This window comes from Folsomia candida, unplaced genomic scaffold, assembly GCF_002217175.1.
Source record: "Folsomia candida strain VU population unplaced genomic scaffold, ASM221717v1 Fcan01_Sc003, whole genome shotgun sequence".
NCBI classification, from domain to species: domain Eukaryota; kingdom Metazoa; phylum Arthropoda; class Collembola; order Entomobryomorpha; family Isotomidae; genus Folsomia; species Folsomia candida.
The window spans coordinates 13309664-13333254 of NW_019091195.1; the positions used below are offsets into that span (position 1 = coordinate 13309664).

Sequence of the window (23591 nt, forward strand, 5' to 3'; positions counted from 1 at the left end):
TGAAATCCAGACTAAATAAACTTAAAAACAATAGAACGAGTATCCTTTCCGACGGACACTTACAAAAACAACGAGTAATCTTGTAAAGGCAAAATGACTTGAAGAAAATAGGAACACCATTACCAATCGATTTAGTAAAATTAACTCGTGAATAGCACCACCGATTTGATGTCATTCTATCCCATTCCACAGTTCCATTAAGTTGTGGGTTTCATTTTAATCATGAATGGTAAAATTAACACATGCATGACTGACATAAATGCTCTATGTATGCATTTCTATGTTGTTGTTTAATTTCTAATATTCATTTCTAATATTATCGGCATCGGTGAAAACACGTTTGGTGAAAGTTTTAGTATAACCTTCTCCGAATGAGCACGTGAGGAAGGCATGGGCCTCGGCGAAATTACTCTGGATGGAAGATTGATATAAATAGTCAAGGTAAAATAAACAAGTGAGGTTGATGAGCTGTTTAAGGCCATCGTCGGTCCTCCTGCCAGGGTTTTAAGTTTTTAGCTTTAAAACACTTGTCAGCAAACATTGTATTACGACAGCTCTCCAACTGCTTAAGCGACCTTGCATTGCATCCATGATAAACCCGAGTTCAAAGCACGGAATTTGGAATGGCACGTTCGCAAAAATGCATTCTACGTATTCTGTGCATTTATAGGCACCCGCATCCTACGGCCATTCCATTACATCGATCAATGACAGGAGGGATAAATTACCGTTTATTCTTGTTTGTTATATGAGTAACCTCAAATGCTATACGTAGGTTTATGCATCCTGTACACACGTGTTGTATGAGAGCAAAACGAATGGCTCATGATTTTCTTAGAGGCTGGTAAGCTCAATAAGTAATATGCGATGCAACATGCAAATCGAACGAGTCCCAAGCCAAAAATATAAATACATGCGGTGCCAATGTACAATCCGCAAAAATTCTAATCAAATCTGCACGGTTATACTTTCCTTGTTAATTCGGGGCATTATCACCGGACACACAAAACGTGCGCTGTTGCCACTTGATGTGTGATCTCAAATGACATTCATACGTATGTTCGCAATAATCAGATGTGAACCTAGTTGGATAGATGCAGTTTTATTAGTCCTTGAGCTTAAAAAGTTCAACGCAAGGTTATATCCAATGACACCACCATCATTTTAAACAACTTCATTTGGTGATAGTGTAAAATAGGTATGCACTGTTTCGGCCTTTGACTTTGGTGACGACTGATTTTCCTCGTCACTGCCTCCAACTTGGCTGCTGCTGCTGCTGAGAATTGCATCTGGCACTGCATCTGTCAGCTCAAGTGAGATGAAAGGTGTGCAACTTTGAACTTGGATGGATGCAGATAATGAATATCTAACGTAGCCATTTAACTGGATGGATGCTCAAATGCCTAAATTCTGGGCTAACTGATGATTTGTGTATTTGTTTATCAGGTAGTTCACGTTGTTTATATATTAGAACACACCGTGCTTGAACATCCTCTTTAAAAATGGTGACGAGAAGAGAGATAAGCTTGACTTTGACACGCTTCATCTTGCTTATTAATCAATCAAGCTTGCACAAATCTATGGTGCCACACCTACTTCTTATTATATCCCAATTGGATCCCACAACAATAAACAACGAAGCACAAATACTTTAGTTCTGCATTTTTTCCCCCTAATCTGCTCCTGAAAGATGTAAAGATTAGACTTATCTGGTTACATACAGTATGAAATAAAAGTGTAAAAACGCTCAACTCAATGTCATCCAATTCATCAGCAAAGGTTACTTTTAGTACAGCAGCTTACTAATATTATGTATTACACGAGTGTATTCTGTCCCATCAACTGCTTGCTTACTACCAACCAGCCCTGCACAATTCTCAACTTAATTGATCCTTGAGCTACCTCATCACGGATTTGGAAGGTATTCTAATAATGCATTGCATGTCATGGGAGAAGATATATTGCGATGGTGCAAGTTTATGTGCAGAGTTGTTCAAGGCTCAAGGTGAAGATTGACGATCGCCCATTAAAGCAGCCAGCCCAATTGATAACCTTTTACATGCCAACGAAACGACAACGCCATGCACAACGCGCTAACAATTGTGCCATTATTACATATTCCACCGCTGAGATCTCTTATGTACGTTTCATCTTTGCCAACCAATGGCAATACCTACGCATGGACAGGCTCCAGCAAAAATCAACATATTTAGCAGATTTAAACACCCTTCCTCGTGCTCACATGTTCGTCAAGTTGATGATTTTAAAAGGATACAAAGAAATTAAACTCACCATTGTTGTCCACCCAATGTGGAGATTTGGGACTGCCAGAATGGAGACTCATGAGAACCAATGCAGCAGCGCACTCGTCCATCTCGCCATCTCCGCCAGCTTGGAGCATGACCGGTTGGAAAAGACTTCCTGAACTGGGTCGTCGTTTTCTCGACCTGCGACAAGAAAATGAAAATTAACTAAATACGTTTATTACATACTGAGCTTTAAGTAATCGTCAAATTAAATGTGCCTGCTTCAGCCTGGTCGATATTATTTTGACCAAAGGCATTGCATTATAAAGTCATTAAGTGCAGTAAATTGAGTAATAAAAATGTGATATGTTTTGCATCCCAGCACGAACGAGACGTAACATGCTTAAAGTTCTCCTACATACCAAATAACTTTTAGTTATCATTCAACAAGAAAACGACCACCACTGCGTCTGCTGAACTGACTCTAACTAACTAAATACAATACGCTCTCTCTTCCGGATGTACTTTTTTGCCATAAAATGAAACAGACCTCGCGTAATGCAATGCGTATCCGTGTCAAATTCGCATAACGTAACAACAATCAGGAATTCAAAATTACACTATTCCATTTTACTGCAAGTAATAAATAATAATAATACTGTGATCATCTCGCTGCTAATACTGCTTAATGACACCGCGTCATCGTAATGAAAGCACTATCAAGTTGACAAACTCAAAGTCGACATGTTATATTGCTAATTCATTTCATTGTAATTCCTGTAAAAAATAGTGAGTTGAACGCTGATTATTACATACACAAATTAAGCCTACTGGCCTTTGGGCACCAACAATGCGGTAGCAGAACCAGTACGTACATACTTTTTAGCCGTACGGCACAATCAAGTCAAGCACGTTTTTGATGTTGGCTTGATTGCCAATGAATTTATGTGAGAACATTTGTTTGATATGTGGTGGACAAGAGCAAAAGTTATTTCCCAATATACGCACACATGTAAAATGTATGTCATTACTACTAACTTAGGCTACAAGGCATTATATACTTTAGTCGTAATTTCATTTCATTCGCACTTCATAAATTGAAATTATAACTCATTTATGACGGTATTGAAAATTAGCATAAGAAGGACTTTCATCACTCAAATATTTTTACTTTTATGTACTTAAGAAGTATTTGAGAATTTTGTATGCACTTTGGCTGGTCTTGATGTACGTGTGTATGTGAACAAGAACGAGTTGTTGCTAAATCAGTTACGCTAATTAAAACGAAGGAAAAACTTAAACCTTCTTTTAATTTGTTTCTGCGTAAAATATTGTACAATGACTGTAACTTAACCAACAACGTCCTCTGAGCTGCTAAAAATTATAACGTTTCTTCAACACTTTCCATATCTCTCAAATTGCTGTTGATTTTTATCTCATTATTTTTATATAAAGTTTTTATGTGCTTAACATTAATTTGGTATCTCGCACACACACACATCACCGTTGTGGTTAGTACTTACATGCAATTCTATGTTACGGTCAATAAAATCTAAAGAATAGGCATCAGAACAAGCTGTTGTTGTATTCATGTTACTTTTACATAAATAAATAAATGAAAAATATTATCACCAAGTGTCGTGGGTGGGATGACGTATAAGGCCTAACTCAACATATCTACATGCATACATACATAAAACAAAATAGAGTCAATGTATACAATGCGCCACTCTCAATTCAATTCAAAACTTTGTTCACATTCACACATCAAAATTATAAATTACAAATAAGATAATTGTGAATGTAAATAGGGCGCCACATCCCTTGTTCTACTGGGTGCACAAGCTTCAATTCAATGTCTTTCACGTTTTTGGAACCATTTATTTTCCACATGATAGGCAGATGAGGTGTAATAAATAACTGCACACAATGCCGATTTATTTGTAGTGGCATTTGTATGATGTATGTATGATAAGACGGTGGTAGAGTGCTTATAGTTTATCAAAATAAATGCATGCACCAGGCTTGCTGAAACGGTGACCGGTATATCCGACCGGTTGACATAATTACATGATAATTCAGAAATGTAACCTTATCATAGTTAGTGCTAACCACCTCCAACAGCAAAGCTTGAAGCCTTCTCTCATTTTAAAATTCAATTCACAATCACAAAATGCACAGGTACGTAAGAGTCAATTGTTAAAAAAGAAAGTTTCCTCACGTTTCGGTCTAGTTGCAACATTATTTAATCGCAAACCAAAAAGCAAGATTAGATATCACATCGGCACGTTAGGTTGTAGGCAAAATTGTGTGTGATATGGATTTTATGTATTCGGGTGGTGAGCGTATATAGTAGAATCATAGTGAAGGTGATTGTTTGGCTGATATTAAACCTGTGACGATGTATCTATTTAAACTATTTGTCCTGCATTGTTTGAGCTAACGTCTTTCATTCTCAACTTTGGCTTTTGTCTTATTTAATGTTGATTACATGAAATAATTGTGATGCTACATAACCTATAGTCACTTTCACACTATTTGGAGATTCTTCCCAAATTAGCCAATGGGTTGGGAATAAGATGCAATTCACAAGACCAAATCTTCTCGCATTCTTTTCTAGAAAATACAACTTCACATAAGACTCTTTATATAATCGGGAATGTGGCAATGTTAATGCGTATGACGTTATCCTATCACTGAAATGGAAGTAAACAAAGATACCTAAATAGTCGGGCACCGTGTTTGAGCTTTTCCCAACACGCACTTATGTGTTCCACACACTCGAGTCAACACGTTCAGGCTTGACTGTTATGGCGTCATGGCCACAATGATTTCCTACCCGGCAAGGCAGCAGCCTGCAAAAACTGGAACAACACTGCGCAGTATGCCAAAACGCTTCTGCAATAACCTGGGTCACGCCACCAACAACATAGACAAGTAACCACAATTGGCAAAACTGCCGGCGTGTGCAACGTGACGACGTAACGATGCAAATTGCGTAGCACTCCTACACTGAATTTAAAAAGACTATGGCACTAATTTAAGTACTATTCGATTTTAAATACGATTCTCCCCCGTGCGTTTGTCGGCTTCCTCCATGTCATGAAACGGAAATCGGGTTTTCCGCTTGAGTCAGAATGTCACAAAGGTTTAAAAAGAAAGATTAAGAAGGTCAACTATCAGGGTGATGTAGGTGACAATGCGACAAAGTACAATAGACATTCATAGTTTTCTCTGACGTCAAACCACAAGTACAAATGCTTATATTTTTGGCCCTGAAATGGATTTGTGCTTGGGAATCAATATTTTTGCAACTCCTTCAACCTTATTTTTTTTATACATGGTAATAAATAATGGTCTGGGTTATTCTACATGCGTCCATATTCACGTAGCACAATAGATCATAACATGTGCCCACGCTATGAATAGTTAGTATTGATAAGGTTACGCAACGTAGATCATATTTGTGTACTTTGCCTTAATTTCATGCACGAGCATAATTTATCCCATTCCGAATGGACTGCGGATGTTGTGCGGAATTCAGCAATGTCGATGAATCTCTACCCCTGACATAATGACATAATTCGAACTACAACAAGAATTCAGCATCAGCCCCCGCTCGGAGTACCATTTACTAAATACACACCACTCTTACTGATCATCATCATCGTCAAGTCTACTCGCAGGCTGCGAAGCCCATCTTCAATGAGTAGTTTTTAGCACTTGTTTGTAAATCAAGTCCCAGATTTGGCTAGCTCACGTTACGTTTATTCCAATAGCAGCAAGTATTCCTTCACCACAGCTCTAGCACCACGTAACAACGCCGCTTCTCTATTTTGCAAAGTATGCGATTCCCGTTCTTTAGTGCAAAGCTGCAGGCAGTGAAATCTGTGGTGACCTACTTTCGGTTTGTCGAGGCCCGAGCCTCCGTCGCCTCGTCGCCATTATTGCTTTATCGCCACTTGTTTGTTCCCTCACATTTTGTCCCCCATTTTCTATACCAACGCCGATATTGCGTTGCACAATGCGGTTTTTGCAATGTAAAATCATGATGGTTGGTTGGTGGTTTGTCGCAACCGTAATACTGCTTGTAGTTCGTATGCATTCTGTATGTGCTTATTAGTTTAACATGGTGATGTTGGTGGTGGTGTGGCAGATAGCTAAAAATATGACAAATTAAAATATTTGCTAGCTCAAAATAGCTTATTGCAACGCACACGAACGTCAAAATCAACATTGCCAGTTTCGACATGACCAGCCTTGGCCCTGATTGCGATTCTTGTCGAATGAGCTCCGTTCTCACTCTGTCAGTTCAATATTTAAGTATTATCAATCCTCGCGACTGCTATCCCTGCTCAACTATTCTGTGTATATTGGTTCTGAAGCTACTGTTGCTACTTCTTACTTCCGGCTTGCATGACAATGATGTACACATCTCATTTTGAGCCTCCAACATATATGCTGCGGCGTATTTTCTTACTGGATGAAACTATGATTCCCAGAATAAATAGATTGTAGGTCTTTGAGACATGTTTTAAATGAAATAATCGATCTTTTCTACGTACATGTGTTTTATCCAAAGTTGTAACATCGTATAGTAATATTTCATTTTTTTAAATTTCTTTCACAATCCATAATATGACATCACGTCCCTCATTCATTCGTTCGTTCAGGTTCCACAACCATGAGCCAACGCAAATCATTAATCCGCTCTGCCTCTCCTGATACAGATGAGGGCTAATCGCCAAATTCTCGATATTCGACAATATACGTAAGTACTGAAAATTGTGATGGGAATAACATCGTCATCATTATCACATGTGTGTGTGTGTGTATCATTTGCTATTCAAAGGCAAATCTTGCTTTGGCCTAATGCTCTTTTTGAATGTACATATATGCAGACAGTGATTGCTTAAAGATACTTTATTTATGATGAACCATTATATTTGCATTTACATTATTCTCCTCTATTCTCGAGGACACAACGAAAACGGCATACTTTCCTTTCTCCCTTAATTTATAGGCCTATATGTCAATGATGATGGTTGCCACATATTACATAGAGAGACAAATGCTGCATAACTAACTAAATTAGTGCTACGAAAAATAAATCACATTAAACGGCACATGATTCGAGATTCTTGGAGGTCTTTTCATGACTTGGATGGGCAGTTTGGCTTTATGATGATGTGCCTGTATACTCAGCAGCTCTACAAATATTGCATTTCGTCCACAGCTTACGCAACAAAAAGTGTGAACAATATCAAATCACCTACCGTGCCATTCTCTATTCCAAAAAATAAATGGCAAATTGCTAATTCTCCGTGGATGTAGATAGGAAAAAATCTCATGCGACATACCGGCTTTGCTTATTTTTGAAAAGCCATTTAATTCTCACCGTCTCCATTCTAACGTTATTTTCATCGCCGTACAAAATATGCCTGCATATGTACGTACGTAAATATGTGCCTACACTAAAGTTAGTGGATAGCTAGCCGCAACAGGACACAGTCATTTAAACTTCTCGACTCAATTTTCGATGAAATTACCTACCTCTAAAATTCGTGACATACATTGCGAAACTTTAACCACAAGATAATGCCTAAGTGCTTAGCAAGATAATGTGACAATTTAAAAAATTGCTTTGAACAGAACAGCTAACGAACCACAACAGCGGCAGTGACAGCGCAGCCCATCTCTTTTTTCAAAGTATTTCTATTTTATGCAATATTTAAAATTGTACAAAATTCGTAGGCGCATTTCACAGGTCTTTGTCTTGAGATTACAAGTGTTTCAAATTTATTAGTATATTCATGAAATCAAAATGGGACAGATTCTTCGGCAATAATAATATCAACTCAATGGATGTTTGCTAGTAAATAACTTGTCTGCTTTTTGGCATAAATACGAAACCTGAAAAAGTGCGCAGTTGATTTTTCGAATATTCTCCTTTTAATAAAGCTATATAATACTTTGCCATCACTTCTTCGTAAACGGCTCAAGTGAGCATCATCAGTTACATTGTAGAATTTGGCAGCATTGTTAAATGACAAGAAATCCAAAGAGTTATGGAAATTTGTGCCCCAGACAAATTCACTTTTTTAGAGGACAAGACCTCAAGCAAGCCAGTTTTCTATTGGCCTGAAGGCACAATGAGGATATGTCGTCTCATTCAATAAGGCTCTCCACAAATTAGAGTTTATATGCAAATATATAGCGGCGCATCTCATTCTTGCGTATTTATGTATCCTGTCTGTATCATGCACATTTAATCACACAGCTTTGTTATTATTATGACGAGTAATTAATCTCAACCTCAAATGTTGGTTATACATAACAGTCTGACTTATCTGTATGATGGATCACCAACCACCATCAGCCATGCAACAGAAACGGCAGCCACGTCCAACAATCTCAGAGTTAAGTAGTGCAACTCGCAACTGAATAACTCACCCAAGTAAACATGCAATTAACCGTACTCTTGGTAAGGAAAAATGTTTTGACTGATGAAACTAAATTGCAGGTTTACCTGAACCCAACCTGTCCGACAAATTAAATCAAGTCGCTCCTCCTGAAAACTTGAAAATTCACTCCTGAATGTCTTATTGAGTTTAAATCACACTAGAATTAAGCGCTGCAGACACATATTATAAAAATGGAGTAGAAAAGAGGATTCTTCCATCCTCCTCCTTTTCCTAATAGAGTTCAAGACTCTCACATAATAGTAATTATTGCCCATTCTTCGATGTATGCACAACAGAATGCTCACATTTTCCCTTATGCACTCTGATTACCAACTTTTTTTAGCTTTAATTTTAATCACACCTGGTTCAATTTGCAATAACTCAGATTCATACATTGTATCCATGCAGGAATTGTAGCACCCTCGTTTTGTATATTTGCCATAGTTGATGTATGCCAAGTACCAATAGTGAAGTTACATTGAATGCAAATGTTTTGAACAATTCAGGATAGAACAGCAGCCACCCATGTCAATTCAAACAAAAAAATGTGAACAAATAAATAGGATAAAAAGGGATTAATCAGACGCAGAATATAATAATAAACTGGGAGTATGTACGTGATCCCAATAATGGGAACAACAACGAGGTGTAGTTCATGCAGTGTTTACTACCCAAAATTTAAATGCATATACACCCTTCATTATTGTTGCTACTAGGAAAAGTGTTTATGCCATCACTTACATAGTGGAACTCCGTGGGACGTCAATCGAAGCAGTTTGTTGGTTACGTTTCCGGTCAGCTACCAGTCTGGGCAAAAGAACGGTAAAGATAAATAATTAACGATTTGCAATAATATGTGTAAAAATTCTTAAGATGCAAGGACGGACAGACGCAACAGGTTCTTTCGGTGCAACCCTAGCATTTGTACTTCTGGACGTGCAATTGTTGCACCAAAACAAACGTATTTCGTACCTGGCAAAGTCGAAATCCTGCTCCTGGAGTCTTGCAGATTTCCTTGATTCCAACAAGCGAACTTCATCCAACTTCTTGGTTACATCGAAAGGAATCTATAAAAGAATCAGAGAGGAAAGATTAGTTTACATTGCATTTCGTAATTTACAATCAAATTAGCTCCATTGTTTCTCCTAGAATCTTTCTTTTCCTCCCTTTGTTTCAAATGGCTCCATGTGCAACGTATCATTATCATTGTTACCATTAATTTGCTAATAAGGAGATTGTACAAAATGGGCACCAAATCAGGAGCAAAATCAAAACGAGCAAATACATAGATTTCGAGCTCGGCTGAGATTTCATTTGACTGAACACGAGAAGAATTGGTCTAACTGCATACACAATTATTTCTGTTTTTTGTTGTCTTTAGCTAAACCACAACCAACAGGAAGAGCAGTGTTGCGCGAAATGTTGGGTTTATGTATGTAGCGTCATCGTACATTTAAACGTATTCAGAAACCGGCGAAAGAAACGAACCACAAATCAGTGAATAGAACACGACGACCCTCCTCCCAACAACATGCTGAGGAAATTTTCTCTGAAATCTAGCGAAAATTACAAAAATGAGATTTCCACTAGCCTTTGTCTAGCCCTAATTTATACAAATTTATTAATAACAAGTTGGTCTAGATGTGTATATGTAAATACGTACAACAAGTGCTGATATGAAATATCGTATACTAAAAGTCTAGGTATATAATTGCTTGTCAATTAGTGTGAGTCTCGACTGTTACGGAAAATTTTGAAATACAACGTGACATGGTCACGGCTATCTGATATTTTCCAACATAATTGAAGTATAATTTAGTGCTGACTCTGTATATGCAATTACAACCAGTTTATGAAACTGCAGAAAACCAACCAAGTTTTTTTATTAAATTTGCACACAATCTCAATCGCTAATTTCCAAAGGTAAAAAATGACTCATTCACCATGTTACAATCCAAGTGTTGTACGTACGTACCGCAATAGTGGCACTCTTTTCGCATTTCAACGTAAATTAACTCAATTTTTCGAAAAGCGAGATTAACGAATAATTACGATATTGCTTGACATCCTTATTTTCCAAACAGAATCGGATTCCACTCATGGAATTTCCAATTAAAGTTATTATTAACAAAATTCATTGAGCCAAACTATATGACTCGACAACGACAACCTAAGCAATGCAGCCAATATTATCATTACCCAATCCATGTTTATACCGGCATCACTTTAATAGTTGGTAGTTTGATGGGGGTATCTATGTGTAGTATGTAATACGATAAAACCTGGGTTGATCGAACGTAACCAGCCATCATTTTAGTCAGTTAGTCAGAATCTACAAAGTTGGGCATAATACAGAATCACAACAGACCGGTTTCGTTGGCTGAGAAGGCATTTATAATACATATGCAAGCCAATTTATATATGTAGGCTTGCCAATTATCCGATGCAGGTAACACTCGCATCTCAGAAAGAAAACCCATTTAATGGCAATGTCCACCTCCTCCTGTTCTACGGTGTACGTACGTATAAATGTGTGGTGAGTGCACAATGAGTTTGCAAAAACGTACATATGTGAAGAAACTTGTAGCGTGGAAAGACGAGTGGATAGGATGTTATCCCGTTAGAAGAGCGCAATTGTTCATCATCTCTAAGCACCAGCAGCAACAACAATGTCTTCTTTTCGTTCTTTCCTTCACATGACACTATTATTATATGTATTTTTTCCACAAATCCATCAAAAACCAAGAAAAAATCTTTACATCCCAATCACCAACTTTTCAGCGTTTCCATTTTCAAATCATAACATAACCACAAAAAGGTGGAATTAACCGCATATCAAGTACGGGGTTTGCCCAAATTGTGTTATCCTATTCTTATGAATGTGCGTTTGTCTATGTGAGCATGTACCTAAGTATTTATATATTTATATGCATGCATACACGAAGTCGTGGCAATTTAAACTGCGTGTGTGAAATGCGTTTTACAAGCGGATTGGATTGGAGATTTTTGAACAATAAAGAAAGCTGATAGTTTGCATGCAAAATCTTTGGCTGAATTTAAAACTTGATCTCTTAAATTTCGTAAAAAGTGACACATGAATTCGTGCGAAGTGATAAAACCCATGCCTCTTTACATACGTAGGTACATATACCGTCAACCGTATTTTATAGTAGTCCCACCAAATTACGCATGCAATTTACTATGATGCTTCGCACTACATGTATGCCTATGTTAAATAGCTTATTGTCGTTGCTATTGTGAAAATTCTCTTTTTTCTGTGCAGTATCGCTTTTCAGTTTTTTATTTGAATTTCATCTTGTTTTGCTACTTTAAATTTAGTAAGAGTCCATAGCACTTGTGCCCATCGTGGTAATCATAAATTTCTGCCACAGCCACAGCACGTACTTACGTAGTCACCAAACCACGCCAAAAGAAATTATTGCAGAGCCGGTGTCTTGCTGAATTTTACCTGCTCTAGTTCTGCGAAAGTAATTGAGTAGAAAATACTTTGCCAATTGAACATCGAGTTCAACTTTTTCGTACGAGTCCGAGCTTAATGTTGTATCTCAACTTCTTTATCTATGATTCCCCCTGCTCTTAAAAGTGTCGAATGGAAATAATATAGTTTATTTAGGTGCAACAATCAACAGTTTTATTTTATTTTATGGTGCAGTTACCTCCTATTTACACTTGTTTACACACATGAGCAATTTCAACTTGGCAAGAAATGACGATTATATCGGATGAGGTGAGAGCTGCATACAGAGAGAAGTTGCTGCTTCTCTGGCTTTGGCGAACGCGTATTACATATACAGACAACTTTTCCTTCGAGTATTGTAGTGGTGGAGGAAGAAAGAAAGATGTCTTTTGTGCAAAAGCATTGCATGAGAGACGAGTTCAGTTGCATGCTACGAAATAAAATCATTCTTTGATTGCCGGTTATGTACCTACCAACACTAAATTTTAACTATAATCAAATCACAATCTCGATATGAGATTGTCCTGCTAATTTTCCCAAAATTTAACATTCTTAGCACGATAGGGAAACAAGATAACATTAATCTTGCGAGTGTACATGTAATGCGAGCACAGCTATAACCTTTTTAACTACCAGCCCCGCTACCCTTAATAAATCAAAGAGATAGCAAATCTTTTAATTGATTAAAGAGCAGCAGTGTCAGATCAAAATCAAATCTTATTACGTTAATATGAATTAGTGGCAATGGAAGTGTGTGCAACGCCACATTGATCGTATATTTGATTCTATATGTAGGTACGTTATAACCAAGTCCTTGCATTTGATACATATGCACTTGAATTATTTTGATGCCTATAAGTATTCAAATACTAATAAGTAAGGATTTGTCAATATACGGCACTGTGGTTGCGTCTCACCACTGCTACATATTACATATTTACGTTTGTGGTAGAATGGTGGGGAAGAAGAGGGTGCAACGAATTAATTAGCAGAAAGTTGTTGATACAACCCAATTTCTTGGTTGCGACGCATCTTCTGCAAACTGCTATCACCATGTCCTCCACACACATCATATCAGGTGTGTGTGTGTCTCATAGTAACATGAAAAACAGTTGCTTCACCAATACAGACTCATCTTAACATTAATTGGCTTCCACAATTTCTGTTTAACGAGGAGGAATGTTGTCGTCTATAGGCTTGTGAGAGTCAAGAATATTAATGTTTGCACTTACTTACTTACTATGCGCTATTACTACTATGATGGCATTTATTACTCTGTAGAATTGTATAAACTAACCATTTTTAATCGAACTCGTCGTCTGCAAAGTGCGTCGTAGTGGATGCACATATGTGTGGAGTAAGTTGAGTCAAGTGATTCAATGAGATTATAAAAATGTAGATGCCGGTTTGTCAACAACTCGACGCCGTCGTCGCCATCCAATAAAAGTTAAATTTTAGATTACAAGGTGTGCTGTTTATCAATTCCTGTTCTGTCTCTGCGTGTCACTGATCTGACTTAATAATGTCAATTTAAAGTACAGTAACTTTTTTGGATTATGGCGATATTGACTGAATTATTTTATTGTGTCGTTACCATTGTACATATTTCTTGCAATTGAAAGCTGCTATTTTATTCGAGTGGCTGAATATGTGTCGCAAATTCAGATACAAGCGATGCCATCCAGTATTAATGCTATTCAACAAGGAATGAATTTGAATTCATCTTCATTCAGTCAATGAATTTAAAGGCTGTTGTGTTGTGCTCTCTCTCTCTCTGCAGTTCATTCGTATGAATTTGATATGGAACACAGAGTAAATAAACAAAGATATCAGTCCTTCATTCCGATGAATGTGTGTGCGTACATAACACAAAATCGAGGGCGGCATACATGCATAAGCCCCAAAACATAAGGACAAATGCAGATAATAATTACTCCAAGTGCAAAAATATAAACCACATCAAAATGAGGCAGACTGGTAGACAAACAGAATAATCGTTGTCTGGTCTGGTAAACCAACTAACAACAACAGCCCACGGTGTATGTAGCCAAGCACTAACCAACACCAAAATAACTCTACTGCATAACCAACAACTTTCCTTAATCTAGGAGACGCTATCTATCGCACCAGCGTGTTGTCAGCACATGTAAGGTCAACGCAGTTTAAACAAAAATTGACGATAATTGAACAAATAATGTGAATATGATTCACAAAATTCACATACCGGCAGTACTCCGACCCATCTTATCTCAACCACCAGACTTTTGTCTCGATCTGATGTGTATAATATAATATAATACCACAGCAATTTTGTGTCGTCGTCTGGCTCAATTTTTCGTTTCACCTTCTTAGCAGCACGCAAACCTTTCCAAAAAATTTAAGCAAACAACAGCCTTTTGTACTATTTTTTAAGTCGCAGTTATTCGACATATGAAGAACATTTATAAAAGACTCGGCTCTGACTCTGAACTTAAACTGGAGTAAAATGAACTCTGCTCTCCAATTATTGATGTCACATCCTCATGAAGAGTATCACATGCATACAACATCAGCACGCATCATCTCGATCTGCACAACCACTCTTCGGCCACATTCATAAATGTGAGTGTGGCTGTATGTACGTACGCTGTGCAAAAAAACGTGTCAAAAGAATGAGCAATATTATCCCTGATTCAAAACACATTGTGGTTTAACCTCTCGAAAGGAAAACACGCGGAATGAATAAATGCCAATAGTATTGCAGTGAGTTGTCTTTTTGTGGTGAATTACCATTTCATTTGAATTCATGAACCATTCAGAAAACATTATATATTTCGGATTCTATGAAATCTCAGAAATCAAAACCAAGTTTTTCACTTAATCAGTCATTCACTTTCCTCCCTTATTTTTCGACACAGTGCATGCTCAACTCTATGCGTATATATTTCCTCCTACATTTCGTATCTAAATAAGTAACAGTGATTCTCATTTCGTGTTAGAATAAATTGACCTTTTATTTGGTAGGTCGTTGGTCACTATTCCTATTACTGCTGGAGCAGGAATAATGACCGTGCACATGAACCATGAGCATGGTATACATACATGCGATGAGAGGAACAAACGTCAAACTGTCTGCAGAAAAGTTCAGCTACACAATGGCAAGGTAAAAAGGCAAGAGTTTAAATTCGTATCAGCTACAAAAATCGTGGGGTAAATAATTGGTCAATGCGAACTTGGTTGCAATTTATTGGACTGAACGAATGAAACAAGCAAATTTGAGCCCAATAAAAAAATTGCTATCCAGTGTAACGTGATGCCCGTGTGTGTGGTTGTTGCAATTTCATTTCAATTCAGCCTGTGAATATGTTGCTCATATTGAATTGAATAAAGTACAATAACTGCGAATGAAGGTTGTTGGCTGATCCAAGTCAAAGTAACCTAACCTATCACGGAACATGGTCCATTTCACCAGTCGTCCATTCAACCGGTTTCCTTTGCTCGCAACATGTTATTATGTGGTTGCAATGCAATGCCCTTAATTATTACCTTGCACGGTTCCTACCAGCACACACAACCGGGCAACAACATGACGAAAGTTTTTGTAAGATTTCTCTTTCCAGAGAGTAGTCGCAAGAATTAAAAGTTTCGCCTCAGTAATGACTCCTGTCCATATGCACACATTGAGCAGTGGAAATGTTGCCATCAGCAGAAAACTACTCGGAATTGGTAATCACCTACTGTTCACAGGAAATGAGCGACCGTATGAAATATTTTTTTAATCATTCGTATATGCGAGCATGCATAATTAACCTCACTGACTGAGCGTGTAGGTACGTTAAAATCATGATCATTCACATTGAACATGACCCTTCCTTTTGTTGCGTGAATGCCATTATTGACCGCCTCAATGTTTACGCAACACAATAAGTTTTTGCATGGCATGAATTTACGTAAGCAATCTCAATTACATATGTATGCATGCTCATCAGATGGATATACATGGACACGTAGAATCGGAAATCGAACAAGCTTTAAATCTATGAGTAATTTATTATGCAATTAGTTCTTGGAAGAAACAAACCCAATTCGGAAATTGTCAATCGTGTGTGAGCCGGCGTATGTGCATACAGTATCTGATGTTTTGTTTGATCAAACTATTTGCAAAAATGTTTTCACTCCAGCAAAGATATAACTTGATCGAGTATTTACAAATCGAAACGTGTATCACACATCAATGCTTGCATTTCGAATATGCATACATGTATTTGTGTGTATTGGTTTACCGTGTCTAATACGGCCTTCTAAATGATTTTGCAGGCAATAGTGCAAACATTGCACATTTCAGCCTGTAATCCTATCCAAGTAGTTTCCCGTCACCATTAAAAAGTAAAATTAGTCAAATATGCATCCACCACTGTGACACACACTTACTGGTGGATGTGTAAAATAAACAGAGCAAAATGTGCCATTAGATGTTCCAACCGAATCAGTTAACCTACTAACAAAAGTGGTGGTGTCTTGATGGTGGTAAAATTTGTTGCTATTTATTACTTGTGATGATCTGGTGAATTTCTGTGCCTGGTAAATTTCACTGTTTTTTTTCTTGCTTAGCACTTACTACTACGTATGTGCATATGTACATCCATTCCAATCCATCCTTCAAGTGTCAAAGTGTTCAAATCATATCAAGAACATAGAAAAATAACTAAATCCATTACATCAGTGTGACGTGTGTAATGTTGACATTACAAAACCAAAATTTGGGTAAAAACACCATTTCGAGGATTTGGGTATTGCATAGTCCGTGTATTCAATCGACCTAATCGATCCATGCACACATTATTGTCATGGACTTGATTTTTCCCTCTTCTCCAAATTCAGGTGAAATGGATCTAATCCCATTAAAATTAAATTGCACCAATTTCAGTTTACGAAAAACTACCTACAGCAAATTTTATGTAAATGCGTAGCGGTCGTGGTGGTGGTTGGTTGGTTATAGCTAAAGTGGCATAAAAACCATCTTTTATTACCGACAAGAATTCTAAGAAAAACATTTCCAAAACACAAAAAATATAGTTTATTCCCTTTTCTCGTAGCAGATAAAAAGATGAACTCTGTTGAACCGAGAGCGTGTAATTTATGCGAGAAAGGCAGAAAATAAGTAACTGGACTGAGGAGTCTTTCCTAATGCGTACTCATTTTTATTGCGAGTTCGAAAGTTGGATCAAGTTTAAGTGTTTGAGGGACTTGGGAAAAGGTGTCAGAAAATATTTTTTGAGCCAGTCATTAACCACATGTCAACCAAGAAGAAGAAGATGCAGCCAACGATGATCCGCCGATGATCCGCCGAGTGCAGAGTTATGCAGTGACGACTATTTAGTTTAGAGAAGAGCAACATCTTGTAATCTTTGTACCAGGCGTCACACACTGGCAAACAAAATGCAAAATGCACTTTAAAACACCACCACCATCACTTACTCGCTCGCTGTCATTTCCTATTCCTTTTCAACTTTGACTCTAGAGTTCAAGTAAACCAACTTATTGAACAAAACGGTCATTCTGTTGAGATTACCGAGATAATCCGCGATAACATCAGTCAATACCCAGGACACATTGTGCACTGAATTAGATTTGCAAATAAATGAGTTTATTTATCCTCCTTTTTTTCTCTGCACCGTTGCATATGTGCTGATTCTGAACGAGTTATGCAAACGAGGGAGAGACGACGATTGAATTTGTTCTTTGGACTGTTAACATTTCAGTTTAATCAATACAGTACATTGCCTTTTTGTTTGACAATTTTAATATTTTTTTAACGACTGACAGACTACCAAAATGAGCCTAGAAAAATGTAACTTTCGAGTTATTGTCCTCAATGAGGTAAAACTTGGACGCGGTTACGGAAAATCTATTTTCTCCGGTACTTCGTGGGTGACTACCCCACAATTAATTTATCTAGCTGACTCAGGAATAGTGGTGGTGGTGGTTAGGTGATTTCAATAAACTTATTTTGTAATTCACTTGGTTCGGTCTGTTACTTGGTTTATTACTCAGCTTTTAGGCATGAATACAATCAGACAAGGGTCATACATATGAGAACAAAATCTGTAATTCCTTTTTTATACATACGCGTAAGATTGGTGCATATTGCAACCCGGTACTTGTGCGGCTATCATGTATGCATATGAGGATGAAATTGGAAGAGACGTTGCATTACAAAATAAACTAACAACAGATATAAGGAAGTAGGAGAAACTAAGTGCTGAAAATCCTGTACTGAACTTACTAAATTTAAATGTGCATGCGAAAATTTGATATTCTTTGACATTCTTTGACCTCATCAGGTCGTGCGTATGCTGGTGATTTCCGTCGAAACGATAAATTCTGCATTTTTGGCCTTTGACCTCATCACCGTTGCGCTATGACCTTTTGACCCATAAGGTCAGTTAACGAACTTTCTCTTACTTTTAAAATTGAATGTCGATATCCAAAAGCAGAACTAGAAAAATTGATTCGCTCGAAAGTTATCATGCTGACGGACAAACCGATTGCAAGAAGTAGCTTCAGCTCCTTGTGCTCCTTAATAAAACCATCAGAGTATCACCAGGATGGCAACAAAGACCTCCACGTAAAACATGGAAAGTCTTCTCATCATCTTTGTGTTACAAAAGTCGTCGTCGTCGGTTGTAAAGAAGGAGTGCAATGCAAACGAGAAAAAAGATTGAAACTTTTTAGGCAGCAACACCCACCACCAGCAAACCTCGCTTTATTTGTACATGCGCCTTCCACCTTCTAAAACTGCGCACCAAATGGAACCAAAACAACAACATTGGAAGCCAGGCCAAAGAACTGGTGAACCGAGTTCACCGAACAAACGGCTGTTCTTCATGCCATGCTCCACATGGCTTCAAAAACCAGTGTGCAATATATATAAGCAATGCAACTCGAGTCCAGCAGCAGTGGTTGTTGTTTTGTGGGCACACTACGAGGGGAAATAATAATAAGCACTCTTTGATCACCTCTCGTCGAGTCAGCTTGTTAGTTAAATTGGAAAGTTGAATTTTGTACAGAACGAGATTTTGCTGGTGAGAGTTGGAGGATGATGATGCCTGTCTGGAAAATGTGTATGGTCTCCTTTGTCCTTGCTCGTTTCACGTCATTCATGGTCAAAACTATTCTGCACGTAGCCCTGAAATATCCCCACTTGCTTTCTCTCTCTCTCCTTTGCTCTCTCTATAGACGCACCGTCTCAACATGGCCCTTTCTCCCCCTTTAACTAACCATTATGTAACTCGGGAAGGGCAGCCCAAAAAATGTTGGCCTACGACCTATTTATTCTTCATGCAGGACTATGGAGCAAATTGCTTACCTCATTAGAACCGGGCGTTGGAGGGATGTTGATAAGAACTTCGTCAATCTGAGGCCGGTGATAGACCACATTGCCAGAAATTTCTCGCCCGTTGTGGGTGACAAACACTTTCTGACCTGTCCGGAGCTTGAGGCTCTATTTTGGAAAAAAATATTGTAAATTAGAGTGGGTTATATGTTTATATCGTAGATAGACACGCAAGTTAATGAAGTTTGTGTATTACTTCAAGAGACCTGGTAATATTATAGCGCATCGAAAAATAAATAAATGGATGGACTTACTGAAACATTGCCAAATCCTGGACCCTGTTGTACAGAACAAAATAGCAACAATCACTTGCATGCAATCCAAATCCATACATATGTGTGCGGAGACTATGGATCTATAAATTATACGTAGCTTGAGAATATACATATAACTTACGACGAGTTCGCTCTCGGAAAATTCCCTGGTTTCTCCAGTCTCGAAGCGAACCACGTATTTGCTGTTGGGTGTGATTCCGGTGTGGCAGTTGTTAAAGCAATGGAGTTCGTCCGGGTTTTTTGACCTAGATTATTTGATAATTTTGTACGGCTATTTACCATCATTTATGCCTTCGGAATTTTAATTTTTGATAGTAAAAAAGCGACAGTATGTGCAAGGATAAGAGCTTCTTGGTTTTAGTTATGCAAGTAAAGTTAAAGATTTTATGGGACCTACCCAATTATCACTCCGGGGCTGTACTGACTGGTCTCCCGCATTGGGGCGCAGATCCGCGTCCCCACAATCGACCTCTTCGCTAGGCGCTTTCCCGCAGACATGGTAACACCCTCGGTCTCAATAATGATGGGGCTGGATTTGAATATTTACTTGCTTTGTCAGAGATTATTGAGCCTCTCTCTTTGTAATAATGGCTTATTATTGTGCGTATGAAAATTGAGTGGTTAATAAGACTCTGAGACAGCAACAGCGGTAGTTGATTGGTTCATGAACACTGTGCTGGTAGCACTAGATGAATATATTGGACTGGATCAGCTAGGATTTGTACTAGGAAAGTGCAGATATCCGAATTTCCGTATCAATCTTTCCAAAACTGTTCCTGTAAAGAAAAGTTCAATAAGTTATAATACGCCTCAAATTTGCATGAATAAGTGCTGATGAAGTAAATCAGGAAAACGGAACCATTTTCAGTCTTGCCATACCTTTATCTCTTTGCAATATGAAAATATTCGTAAAAGTGACATTTTGCTGCCAAACATTCAAGAATTTGATCATGTTTCCCAATATTGACTTTCCCTTAATAGTATTACTCCTTTCTCTCGAGAGAATTATATTCACACAAATTTGAAATCTATCCTTGTCCGTTGGTTTATTTTGACGGTAAAAAAGTGGGGATGTAGGTCTACTTTAAAAACAGTAATACAAAACGGACCAAAGTAGAGTTGTGGTGGTTGTTGTTATTATTATTACGTGAGACTTGGAGTGCTACAACAAAGAGGTGGAATGGAATAATGGTGGTTCGTTGGCTTCGTACCAGTTGTTGTGTACATACATTAGCCTCAGGGTTTAATACTCTCCAAAATCTCACTCTCCCGACTATACTGCTGCTGGAGAGAATATGTACATATGCAACTTCCTGCTGACAACATCAACAAATGCAGTTGCTCCTATGCCGGAGTCTCATCATCCAAAACATAAGTCCCCCATCACCCTATGCCTTCCCTTAATGCTGACATGGTGGTTGTAGACCGGGCAGCCCTTGAGTACGCACAGCAACAACAACATTCCTCCACTTTCATCTTCTCTCCCAATTCCAGCTCCACCACCATCACAACAAAACAGATCTGACGAGACCGTGTGTTGTATCATCCTCCCCTCTGCCCAATATACGAATGTACACATACTCGTCCTTCTTTGTCTCTTTGTTATGAAATTTCCACTGCTGAGAGCTGCAGGGCCAGCCAACCTACCTACCTTCCTTCGACCCTTCCCAGTGCTGGCACAATCACTGCAGGTGACAAAAAACGGGCTATGACCTAGCAACTACCCGAATCCAGAAATGCATACATGTACATATGTACACGAGAGACAGCCAACACTACGGGTCTCCCCTGCTCTTTAAAGTCCTAGTTAACTCTTCAGATTTCAGCACTTTTCCTAATGAGTCTCACTTTGGTAAATTACCAGGAGACAAAGGAAAGGATCAAATTTCAATGGCAGCCACTGGATGTCTAATATATGTACATGCATATTATATATTCCCATGTACATACAAGAACTTAACAAACTGGTGTTATATAATGTAATATTTTGTATGTTTTCCTTGCTTTCACTTTCTCTTAAATTTTTTTGAAATTGGGTGAACATACCAATTTAGGTTTATCCTCGTTTTCCGAAAAACCGGCAAATTTCCTCACAATGAAATGAATTTATGGACCGTTTAAATTGTTGACTTTCTTTATTTTCAGTAACTTTGATGTTTTGACTTTCTCTTTTTTTGTAATTTTAACAGTTTGACCACTACTACACACAAAGGTCCGATAAGAAGAGCATTGTCTTCCACAAATTAATACGCGAGTGAAACCAGGTAGTTTGTTTCCAAATTTCCATTCTGGGACTCATTTCCCCAGTTACAAAATTGGAATAGTGGTGATTTACACGGACCACTTTCTCCTACTGAACTTCCACTTTCGTGACGAGTGTCAGGCTTCCAGAAGAGAGACGACTTTGTAGCGTTACGAACAGGAGTGCAGGTCGTCGTCGGTGAGAGTTATGGAAATTGGGATGGCAAAGAAGAAGTTATCGAGAGTCCTAGTTTTGCGCGAGTGAGAGTTGTGTGAATGTTAAGCGATCGAGAGTTGGCTGTATACTGGGAGCAGGACCAAGTTAGCAGAGCTCGTCTCTTCTGCCCGGCTCAAAACAATAACACAGGCAACCAGCTGGCTATGGGTGGGTTGTTACCATCAGAATCAGGTTCATAACATGCAGCAGATATTATTACGTAGAAGAAGACAAGCGTTCTTTGGGGTTTCCTCTGATGTGCGATGTGCGAGGAGCAGCAGGAGCAGAGGGGAATTTTTACGATGTTGATATCCCTCTGCCTCTGCTGTTGTTAAGCCAGTTTGAGCCAACTCTTGGGTCGCTCGGGGAAGGAAAATTTAGCATTGCGTTGCTTGTTCTCCCTCCCGATGCGGTACTGCGCCACGCGAAACGAGCACATCATAATATTATGTGCACCTTCGTGCTTACTTGGTGCACTTGCTTGTGCCACATTCGCCCCCTACGCGACCACCACCTCCCCCTAAAAAGATAAGCAGGGGGTTGCCGAGGAAGTTGGGTGGGTGGGGTTGGCAGAGGGGAATTTAACAACACCCCAAAGGTACACACGTAGCGGTGATCATCGATGAGTGGGTGACCTCAATTTCAACCAGAATCAACTGCTCTTTCTGAATTCAACGTAGCAGTCTGTGCTGTTGGGCTGCAAGAGTTGGCGATGTTCTCTGAAATGTAATGCGTAATTATCTTTTGCAGGCGTTGGTGCATTCGATATGCAATGAGATGAGCAGAAAAGATTCGGAGAAAGTGGTGGGTGAATTGCACGGTGGTGGTGGTGATGACACATCAGAGGAGTTGTGGTACAACCTGACGCAATGCAACCGGCATTTAAACGAATTGCCGGTATTGCACGGTGGTAGTACAGCGAAGGGAAAGAAATGAATACGTCATTCCGCATTTAATATTCCACTTCATGTGCACACTGCTACTAAATAAGTACGTGTGTACACAGATACCTGCTACTGTCATAATATGCAATATTCCTACTCCTCCATTTCATCGCTAATGATGCCGACGAGTCATCCGCACAAAAATCGTCAGACTCATCATTCGCTCTTTAATATTTTATAAAACAATTTGTCTAATCGACTAGAGCAATTTATGCATGGAAATAAATGGTGCTAAAACCCAAGTTCTGCCTTACGTTCCGTTTGGACCGGGTGCAGGAGAGACAGCAAATGGCCCACTTCAATCCTGCCTAATTGAGTTCTTATCAAAGTACAAAGTCTAAATTTAGCCAT

The 23591-nt window shown here is 38.5% G+C and overlaps 1 protein-coding gene and 1 long non-coding RNA gene across 4 annotated transcripts in view; one reads left to right on the forward strand and one right to left on the reverse strand.

Moving 5' to 3' along the window:
* LOC110847975 (zinc finger protein 704) overlaps positions 1-23591 on the reverse strand; it is a 41850-nt gene that overhangs the window by 11643 nt on the left and 6616 nt on the right. Inside the window, exons 1-8 of one of the 2 annotated variants that reach the window (XM_022095048.2) lie at positions 21885-22506; positions 20236-20614; positions 19960-20083; positions 19818-19841; positions 19537-19671; positions 9683-9777; positions 9452-9517; positions 2293-2447 (exon numbers count right to left, since the gene is read on the reverse strand). In XM_022095048.2, the coding sequence (XP_021950740.1) occupies positions 2293-2447; positions 9452-9517; positions 9683-9777; positions 19537-19671; positions 19818-19841; positions 19960-20083; positions 20236-20336 (700 nt within the window). In that variant the 5' untranslated portion in view covers positions 20337-20614; positions 21885-22506. Of the gene's footprint in view, positions 1-2292; positions 2448-9451; positions 9518-9682; positions 9778-19536; positions 19672-19817; positions 19842-19959; positions 20084-20235; positions 20615-21884; positions 22507-23591 lie in introns of those variants that run through there. The other variant, XM_035850609.1, reaches the window with a different exon arrangement.
* LOC118435149 lies at positions 9436-10582 on the forward strand. 2 transcript variants are annotated; one of them, XR_004834534.1, is made up of 2 exons: positions 9436-9532; positions 9584-10582. It is a non-coding gene; the product is annotated as an uncharacterized LOC118435149 (long non-coding RNA). The 2 variants fall into 2 exon arrangements; XR_004834535.1 differs by having other exon boundaries at positions 9466-9532; positions 9600-10582.